At 39.1% G+C, this 10,700-nt stretch overlaps 1 protein-coding gene across 1 annotated transcript in view; it reads left to right on the forward strand.

Annotated features, from left to right (window-relative positions):
• LOC112951951 overlaps positions 1-10,700 on the forward strand; it is an 80,970-nt gene that overhangs the window by 35,581 nt on the left and 34,689 nt on the right. Inside the window, exons 31-38 of the mRNA XM_026044724.1 lie at positions 470-618; positions 1,346-1,439; positions 3,144-3,261; positions 4,561-4,650; positions 5,184-5,324; positions 7,475-7,581; positions 8,820-8,965; positions 9,754-9,912. Of these exons, the coding sequence (XP_025900509.1) occupies positions 470-618; positions 1,346-1,439; positions 3,144-3,261; positions 4,561-4,650; positions 5,184-5,324; positions 7,475-7,581; positions 8,820-8,965; positions 9,754-9,912 (1,004 nt within the window). The remainder of the gene's footprint in view (positions 1-469; positions 619-1,345; positions 1,440-3,143; positions 3,262-4,560; positions 4,651-5,183; positions 5,325-7,474; positions 7,582-8,819; positions 8,966-9,753; positions 9,913-10,700) is intronic.

Raw genomic sequence — 10,700 nt, forward strand, 5'->3', positions numbered from 1 at the left:
AAAAAGTGGCWGGGTTGGTTAAAAGACTAAATCCTGACTGCTGCTGTTTACTTTTACTCACATGTTGCAGAAGAAAGTACCTGAGGCCATACTCTTGAAAACAAGCGCCCTCTCAGTTTAATGGGCTGCTAACTCTAAAATAAGCTTGTCTCATGAGAGATGCTTGCTGCCACTAATTCAGCAAGGATTTTTCCAGATATCTGTGACATGCTACAGACAGCATTTTGCCTGAAGTTCAATGAGTTCTTTTCCAGTTCGGTTGCTCTGTACTGAATACAAAAAACACTGAATACAAAATAACACATCTATTTGGACAGAAATCACATCCCAGGTACCATTTCCTTTTAATTTCTGCTGTAGTAACTGCAGACTATATAAATCCTAGGATGACTCATTCCAACTTATTTCTACTTATCACAACGTATGGGTTTAGCAGCTAACATGGCTTCCTTTTCCTCTTTCTTCACAGAATGTRTTAATGGTAACGGTAAAGATTACCGTGGCACAGTAGCAAAAACTGGAAAGGGCAGGACTTGCCAAGCATGGAGCTCTCAGACACCTCATAGCCACAACTATTTCACTCCTGTGACTCATCCAAGAGCAGGCCTGGATAAAAATGTAAAGAGCTGTTCATGCCGCTGTTGTCATTGAATGCTTTCTCTTTTCTCCATGACCTCTCAGCAAACTTTTCACATTGGGTCTTTATAGACCAGCCTCACGTACCTGGAGGTCATCATATTGTTAGCCCAGAATATAACAGTAACGGAGAGGGAAAGACACCTTACACGTTACCTGGGATGTTGGTATTTCAAGCACTGAGTTATGCCATGGCATTGCTGGTTACAAGCAGGCAGTATAAAAGAGATCATCGAGGGCTTGCTTAGTTTCTGCAGACTTCAGAGGAATTAATGCCTTTTGCTGTTTGTCACAAAATGAGTAGTGTTCTGGCAGAATCTTGGAGTTGACCTAAGTTGCTTTCAGTGACTTCAGTGGAAGAACAATTAGGCCAACACCAACTTCTCACTAAAGCAAATCCCATCCTATGTCAAACTTTACTTTTTGTGAGGCCTTAAAAAGCACTAGAGCAAGGCTGACTATGGGTTGCTGACAATAATAGGAATTTATTACACTTCTCTAATTTCRCATAATGTTGTGATATGGAGGAAACAAAAATTTTGTGGTTAGAAGAAATATAAAGTACCTAATAAAAAGGAAATGGAAAAGTAGTTGGAGAAAATACTTCAAATCTTTAGATTAACATTTCTTTAAAACATACACCAGTAGATTTTTTAATTCTGTATCCAATACTTGGAGTTTTTATTCTCTGTTTTTGTAATTATTACAGTATTGCAGGAATCCTGATGGAGATGTAAATGGTCTTTGGTGCTTCACAACAGATCCAGAAAAAAAATGGGAGTACTGTGAAATCCCACGCTGCTGTAATTATCCTTAAAACTTATCTSTCCTCACTTTCTGCAGTCTGCTATGATAGTTACAAGATGTATTCAATCCAATCAGCAAAAAAACACAGTAGGTAGTAGCTGTAGATTTGAATTTAGGTTTGCATGGAAGTTTGACAGGACCAAGAGCCTGTTACAGTTAGTCAAAGTTTAGTTAACTGATGCTAGGAATCATCTGTGCAATTTGTAGATAACAATTCATGTGCTCCTTATCAACAGTGAAGCCAAGAACTCAGAGCTGAAGTCAATATACCCAGTAAAGCTGCACAGAAAGATTCATTCTCTGGAGTCCTCAAACACAGGAGAGGCTTTTCTTGACAGGACCAGCCATTCTAGAACCTGCTCCTGGATATTTTACATAGGTTTCCTTAGTTACTTTCTTCTATTTTCGGATGCTACACTTGGCATACTGGGCAGATGTAGTCCTCATTTAAAAAGTCAACAACAAAAGAACTTCTAACTTCTGAAGATACCCTGGCAATGGGAGTCAGTAAGAAGTATAATGTACTGGGAGTGCTGCTTGGCATATTTGTCAGTAACATCATTTGCTTCTTTTTTCCCTGCTTCGTCTGAATGTTGACAAATGCTTTTTTCATATATTTGGCAGTGAGATAAAAAGTCTATTTCTTCATCTTATAACTGCAGGAACATCTGGAAGCCAGTTTCCTGCTCTGCTTGGCAGTGTAGCAATATAAAACCACATMGGGAGATCTCTCTCCCAATAGAATAAAACGTTCTTCACACTGGCCACCTAGAGTGTTTCTCTAAACAGCAGTGCTTTATGACTGTACTTTGCCAGCCAGACATAAGATCTTTAAAGGCAAAAAGAATAAGGAATAGTTTACAAAAACACAAACCACAGTTGTAAAAAGCTTTTCTCCCTGGAACTGCTGTGATGAATCTTTACTTCTGAGATTTGATCTCTTTTCAAAGCAGCCTTTSATTATTAGATTTTTAATTTCAAGTGTATGTGAGCTTTAAAGTCTCTTGCCTTTTGTCTTTGATTGCTTTTTAATCGTCTTTTACCAGAATCAAGATATTTCATGTTCATAGCAACATATGCAGCTCTGGAAAGAGTTACTGGTCCTTATCTAGCACAGAAAATCCAACTATTTCAAAAAACGCAGAGAGATTTGGGCTACCAAGAAAGCAGAATGAGCAAAGCGAAGACATACTTGCGATATTCTGTGATGAGGAGATAGTGACTCAATTTTTTTAATGATAATTACAGATAAGTTTAAATCAAAGTGGAGCCTGTAGGATTTTGAGGAATTTAGAGAGTTATTAGATTTAATTGGCCTGGACATTAAACTCTTATCCTTCCTTTCAGTCTCTTTTCCCATTAGCTTTCCACTTAGGTGTTCTTCCTTTTCTGGCTCATCATAGTTTTACTTGTATTAGCTGATCACAGGCATACTTGATACAGCTGACAGGTTTTCTTTTTGTCTATGTCTTCATGTCAAAAGTGATGTTAATCTCAGCTTAAAGTGTTGATAGTAATAATAATATAACGGGATCAAAGGGGCTGCCTGCTTCTTAACCCATTATTTTCTAACCAGCATAAARATTGAAACCCTAAAGAGGACATAGAGGCTTTATTCCTTTCTCTTCTTATCTGATTGCCCTATGAAACAGAGTGCAGAATTGCTTTCAGACTTACTGTGACTTTCTTTTATTTTGTAGCTTCTTCTCACCCTGGCTGTGGAAAATTCCCAATGAGAAGAGAACGGACGTGTGAGCCATACAGCATGTGTGATGCTTCTCCAGGGTCTTGGCCTTGGCATGTCAGCCTCAGGATGAGGTACTGATATTCCAAGCTACATGGCTTTCTATGAGCACCAGAGTTTCATAAGGAATAGCCTGTAGAAAGAGTGTGTCAAGACAGAACCTTTATTTCTGGAGACGGGCCTTGGTCTGTATATAAAATACCTTAAAATGTTATTTTATAAATAATTTCCACAGATAAGGACTGTTGAATAGTTATCCCAAAACTTTCTAGTTTCTGCTGAATCTCTAGAGGGCAGACTTGAACTGTAGGCCTTGAAAATGCTTTAATTTACTGAAATTGGGAGGGAATAAGTCCTGCTGAGGTTAATGAGAGTTAATTGAAGCTTGCAGTATGGGARTGAAACCCAGGCATGAAGCCATCAACTTGCAATGTGTGCAATTGGATTTTGCTTATCCCTTCTTTATGGTATCCAATCTGGTTTAAATGTAATTTGAATCTGAGTGTGCCCTAATCATGTTAGAGGTCATGTGAAAACCATTATCTCTCAATACAAAAACACTGTTATGCATTATATTAATATTATATATATAATATGTACTATATAATAGTACACATTATAATAGTATATATAGTAAATGTATATAATATAATATATAGTAAATGTATATAATAGTATACATTAGAATATATTACAGTACATTACATATAAATTATTAGTTATATATTGTTCATAATTATAATAATATATAATATAATTATATATTATATATTTATATGTTATAATATATACAATGTATATTATATATAATATTATTATTATGTGTTTTCGCAGCCTGAGTGAAAATGGCTGAACAGAGGACATAGAAGTTCTAACAGAAAGGTTTATGAAAATTTCTGTGGAGTTTTTGATAGTCACCATAATAAATATTCTTATATTAATAAATATAAGAAAAGTTGAAAGTCCATAACAAGGCAAAAACAATATGCTTATTTAGAAAACCAGAAAACACCTGCAAAATCAGCCAGGTGTGGCCTTTTACTAGTTGCTCAGGACAAACCCATTACATCACAACTAAAAATGTCACTATTTTTGTTATATTCCTGGAACGACAGTGTTCTGTCACACTGGAACATTGTTGTAAAACTTCTGTCTGGGTATCAAGGTTCTTTCTACGTGTCTCACGTTCTGGAGAAATAAAATTTATGCCTTGAAAATCTGTATTTGATTTCTTATATCATTGACAAAATACAATTTATGAACGATAATTATTTGAATTAGGGACATAGTRGTAGTTTGCCAGTATTTCTTATTGTGCATAGCAGAAATGATAGGAGACTTGACTATGCAGTCTTAAGTTAATCTGATTACAGTCTTCTCTGTTGTAGCACCAATGAGCACCATTGTGTGGGTACTCTGATACATCCACAGTGGGTTCTTACTGCAGCTCAGTGCTTGCAACAGTGAGTATCCTTTTTGGGGGGGAGGAAGGAGGTATTCTAAGGAAAAATGAGCTTCCTGCTGTGAACCTGTCTAGAGCAAAAATTATGCCAATTGTGTCTTGTGACAAGGAATTTCCACRTGCTTATCATATGCTTCCAACCTACTTCTTGTTTTCTGTCTTCCCGCAGACAGAACTTTTCTCATCTGCTCTCTTCCTGTCTGAAAAGCAGCTATGCTGGTACTAGTTATGTTTGGAAAAGTAGCAGTTGACCCACTGGGCTTGAGGAGTGTGAACACTATAAGAAGGTGCCTCATTATTTACAGCCCATGGGATATTCCATAATCATTAAAAATAGACTGTTAAAAAAAAAAAAAAAAAAAAAAACTCCTCTCCAAGATCAATTTGGGTGTTTATTATCAAAATCAGCATCTTGGCCATCTTGTTAAATTCAGTTCTCTGGGGAGATCAACAATTTTTTTGAAGAGTAAAATTCCTATTTATAAGTAATATAAGTATATTCCAGTATAAACTTGCCACTGTCATTTCTTACAGGTTATCAGAGGCCTCTTCCTACAGGGTCTTTCTGGGGCTACAGAACCTGAAGGCAGCAGAACCATCTTTGCAAATCCGTGGCATTCAGAAATTATTCAAGGAGCCCAATGGAGCAGACATTGCCTTGCTGAAGATGAGCAGGTACAATTTTAGCCCAGGTTTTCCTGCTTTTAATGCTTTTATTGTGCTCCTGCTTTTAATGCTTTTATTGTGAAGTCATGAATTACCTTGTCTGGATTTGACTCAGAGAGTTGGTTTTCGGTGGTGTGAACGAGTGTGAGTCCTTCTGAGCATTAGATTGGGAATCTATTATAGGGCACACTCAGAGCTCCCCTTCTGAGTGACCTCACTYGGGCAGTACCCATGTGAGCTACTTACACAGCTTAGGAAAGGCAMGCACCAGTTAGGATGGGAGGGATTRCGGTGGGGGATTCCCACTCATCCACTGCTTCCCACCACTAAAGAGCAACTCCACTGAAACAGAGAGAGAGGAGGCAAGATGATACCTGAAGCGAGGTATCATCTTAAGACAGACTAGAATTTCTTTAGTGCAGAATAGGTAGAAATAAAGTTAACTTCTTGAAGTTGCCAAAGCAGAAGCTTCAAAGACCAGTTGCCCCTGTTCAAAAATGATTTCTTTTCTACTGTCCCCACAGCAGGCAAGACAGCAGAGATACTGTGAGGACCAAACTAACAGTGGAATTAACCCCAGGGTGCTTAAATACAAGCTTGAAAGCAAAGCYTCCTCTTATTCATTTTTTCAGGTGKTTTTTTTCCATAAGAAATGTGCTTTATTCATTCATTCATGAATTCAGAGGTGAATGAACCAGTTTTGGAAGCTACAGAACTGATTTCCACCCAACTGATTTCTACAATTAATTTCCTGGAACCATGTGAAAGTCAATGTTATAAATCCCCATTCTAAACTCTAGAGAGATGGAAAATGGAGTTCAAAATAATGATGATGGCACTGGGGCCACTGTACCTTCAGCACAGGATCTCTTTAGCATTTTCTAACCTCCTGGACTCTTGCATTCATGTTTAATTCAGGTCTTTGCATTAAAGAGGTCTTCACTTCATCAGTCAGGAGCAGTTCCATTTGGTCTGTCATTCTCCTGAATCTTCACAGAACTCCTGACCTTGACATAGCCTAATTAAGAAAAGGGGAACCTGCTAGTTTTTGGCCCTGAAAAGATATGTACAAAGACTCATTTTACCCTGCCTCACATGTGGACGTCTGTCCTTTTGCTGTCTTTCATAGTCAGGACTATCCTTCCAGGGCTGGTTCCTGACATATCTCATTTGACATTATATTCAGACACACATTCACTGAACTGGAAATCCTTGCATTCCTTTGACTTTTAGCATAATATACCTTAAAAAAATCTAGCATAATACACCTTAAAAAGTCATATAATCTTTTCATACCTACAGCTGAAAGCCAATAAGGGATCAGATAGACCAACGCAGAGATCTGTTGATCACTAGGTGATCAACAGTATGAAATCCAGCCATGAGATTTCTAAGGCAGAGACCCTGCTCTGAGGGAACACATCACTTGAGCATARGCAATGCCATTGGCATTTGGCTATGTATCATTTTCATCTTCTGCAGAACTGCTTCCCATCAATTCTTATGCCACTTTTGACACTTCTAGGCATGGTTCTGGCTGCAATAAGGAACAGATATAATTTTGCCTTTATTTTATTGAGGATACTAGGATGCTTGACTTAGTTACGTGTTAGATATTGYATGAAACCATCCACAGTGTAATTGTGTAGACGTAAATTCAAAGGAAAATGGAAAAAGCTTTAGTTATGTCTTCTTATTTAGTCAGTCATCCATCCTTCTCTGCCCCTGTGAAGTTCCTGCAAGTGCGACTGCAAGTCCAGCCTCTGCGACTGGGAGGACCAGGAAGAATTCAGGCTCCCACCACCTGCAAAAGGTGCTAGTACTGCCTTGTGCACATTCCTACAAGCACTGCATGGGTAACAAGAGATCAGATTTTAGCACTGTACTTCGAATACACTCACACTGTGACTGTGCCCACTACACTCACACTGTGACTGTGCCCACTCACACATCTCAGATACTTTCAATTGCTGGTAAGTAGCCTTTTTCCCTAAGGGGCCAAAAAACATCTTAGGAACATCTATATGGTTTTAAGGCACCATTTTCTTCTCTTTCCACAGCCCCTTCCTTCCTTTAAAACATTAACTGAGTATGAGGAATAAATGAGCTGATGATTATTTTCTAAGGATCTTTTTTATTTTTCTTTGTTTGTTTTCCAGCCCTGTAATGCTTACTGACCATGTGAAACCAGTTTGTTTGCCTGAAACAAGTCCGGTGGTAGAAAGAAACAGAGTATGTTTTCTAACTGCCTGGGGAAAACCAAGAGGTAAAACACATTTAGTGTAGTTGAAAGCTTGGGAGAAATAAACTCTATTGACCTTCAGATACATAATTTTAAAATATATGGGTGAGGTTTACACCTGGCTATATGAATTCAACACATCACTGTCTTCAGAGATTTCTGTATCTATTCTGTATCTATTTTCATGCCAGAGAGACAGAGGTTCCCAGACCTYGCATTTGAGACAAGACAACACCCCTGAAAAGACAGTGCCTTTTAAAAAGTTAGCCTTTGCTTAGTTCTAGCTACCTTTGTGGCACAGGTAGAGTGAGCACAAGCTGAAGGTTTTTAATGTCACTAAAGCCCTTAGCAGAATTTTGTTCACAGTTCACCCTTAAAAACTGATGTAGGTGGTTTCCTGTTGCCTAGTTCTCTCTCTACCATACTTGGATTAGAGCCACAGCAAGCCCCAGCCCTTTGTGACCCGTCCTTGCCAGAGCCTTTCTCACCTCCAGCAGGGATGGTGGTGCCTGCTGTCATTTGGTTTCTGCTCCCACACATCCACATTTGCTACCACTGAACCAAACACAAGGGATGTCCTTCCTATTCCAATTGCAAACAGCACAACACCTTATTAAGACTAGTTTTAAAAGCAAGCCGAGCGATCCTTCTTTGTGTGTGTGCAAAAAAAAAAACCAAAAAAAACCAAAAAAATAAACCTCTCTCACAGTAATTTCCCCTGCATTTAGCTGCAAGATTGATGCTACCCAAATACATTATACCGTTACTGCAATTCAAGAGCATTACAAAGAACCACCTTTCTCCAGAGCGGATAGTGTTCACTGGCTTTCCACTCACATTTTCCTTTCTTTACCCTGCCTTTCTTTCACTTAGGCTGCCACAAGATGGCAGAGCCTTCCTGTCTTCTAGCCAATCACTGCCAGAAAACAGCTCATGCTAGATTTCTTTTGGAAGTATACTAGGGTGGAAAGTCAACAGACCATTTCTGGGTCTATGTGATGGGATGAAGTGGCCCTGAAACTGAACATCTGCTTTCTATTTTGTAAGACTTTGCAAAGGAGAATAATCATTGCTATTTCCATTCTAGAGTGGGAACAATCCAAATGGAGAAAAGTTAAAACATCTAACCAAGTTGTTCAGGACTGCAGAGCCTATAGTAGATCTGGGGATAGATCTCAATCCTTTCATTTCTCAGATTTTACTGGGTCACAGTGGATGGGCTACCATTTGTAACTGCTATGCTTTCTTGACTGTTCACAAAGGTCCTGATGGAGACAATAGATTAAAGTACATCGAATTATCTGTGCTTGAAAATGAAGTATGCAATCACCCCGAATTTCTGAATGGAAGGGTCAAAAATCATGAATTTTGTGGTGGTCTTACTTTTGGAAGCGAACATCACTGTGAGGTAAGAACAATCTAGTCTTGAGCACAAGCAAATCAAAAGACAACCTGCACTTTCAAGGCTCTGAAACAGCATCAGTAAGTTAGAGCTTTCACATAAAATAAAAGAACTGAGTCATACACAGAATCTTTTCTTCACTCACACAGTCAATTAGAACAGCTAGTATAACACCATATAACAGAGGCTCCTTCTCTGGAGCTCTTCAAGACCCGCCTGGACGCAATCTTGTGCAACATGCTCTAGGTGACCCTGCATGTGCAGGGGAGTTGGACTAGATGATCTCTAACAGTGCCTTCCAACCTTAATGATTCTATGACTCTATGTTTGTCTGAGCAGATACTCAGGACTCCTAGTGAAAATGATATTTTTCACAGAACTTAGCAATTCATTGCTAGGAACACAAATCACTAGATATATGCATTTGCACCYTGCCACATCTGTATTTTAAGAAACTGTTTTAACAGTTATATTCCATTTGTCCAGTTAGATGATGTGAAAAATTAAGAGGTTTCCTTCTGACATATACTTGGCCTCAAAGTCTGAAGGTATTCCCACATCAGTAACTTGTACTTGCATCTCTTCTCTTCAGATCAGAATTACCTGTATGCTTGGAGACAGATTTTTTTTTCCCCAACTCTATTATCTGATTTAACAAAAAACTTCTCTCTCTAAAGCTCTTGCCTTGTCTATGTTTTGAGGCCTTCASAGTCGCCACAACAGTATCCTTGCTCGTGTTTTGCTGTTTTCACGTCTAGTGCCAGAGAATTCACTTTCCCTCTTCTGTTCCATAGGCTGATGTTGGAGGACCTCTGGTTTGCCAAGATGAAGACAGATTTGTCCAATATGGAGTCACCTCTTGGGGACTAGACTGTACCCGGCCATCAAAGCCTGCTGTTTTTGTCCGCGTTCCTAGTTTTGTTTCTTGGATCAAGAATGTAATAGTTGCCAACTGAATCTTTATGCAATCTGGCTTTACTGAGAAAGCAGTCTCTGTGCTAAAGAAACAGCATTCCAAGTATAGTTTTAAAATTGAGATAATTAATAAGAATCTTAAATAAATATCATTACTGGCAAAGAATGAGTAGTTACTGGGAAGCAAGCCAAACTGACCAATTATTACTGTTGTTAAATGTATCTGTGCTGTGCATGAGTAAATCAGGTCTGCTGCTGCAGCAGGGGCAGGGATCACTTCCCTACTTCACTTTTCTCAAGCAGCTGGCCCTTCTGTGTATGTGAGGTCTTCCTACAAAACTGTGCAAGGAATCAGGCTGTTCCTGTCCCCTTCATTGCCATCTACTCTCTTTCTGTTCCTGAAGAAGGGAAGTAACAACCAGAACAAGCTTCTGCCATGGAACAGGAGAGGCCAGGCAAGGCTGTGACTTTTGCTGACAGGAGCTGGACGAAAGTATAGTGGAGTTGCTCCTCTTTGGGGGTAATTTCCCAGCTGAGCTTTTTGCTGAGCTGCAGGAGAAGGAAAAAGAAGTTAGTTTTGCACAAGAAAAAAAGAGGGCAAAAAATGAGCCTGGGGGCTCTGGTACACAAAGCCACATTTCATAGAATCATGGAATCATAGAATTGTTAAGTTTGGAAGGGACCATTAGATATCACCTAGTTCAACTCCCCTGCACASGCAGGGTCACCTAGAGCATAGAATCATAGAATCATAGAATGCCGAAGGTTGGAAGGGACCTCAGAGGTCATCGAGTCCAACCCCCCTGCTCACGCAGGGTCACCTAGA

This window comes from Nothoprocta perdicaria, unplaced genomic scaffold (assembly GCF_003342845.1).
Source record: "Nothoprocta perdicaria isolate Ctin4 unplaced genomic scaffold, notPer1 scaffold_38, whole genome shotgun sequence".
Classification (NCBI taxonomy): Eukaryota; Metazoa; Chordata; class Aves; order Tinamiformes; family Tinamidae; genus Nothoprocta; species Nothoprocta perdicaria.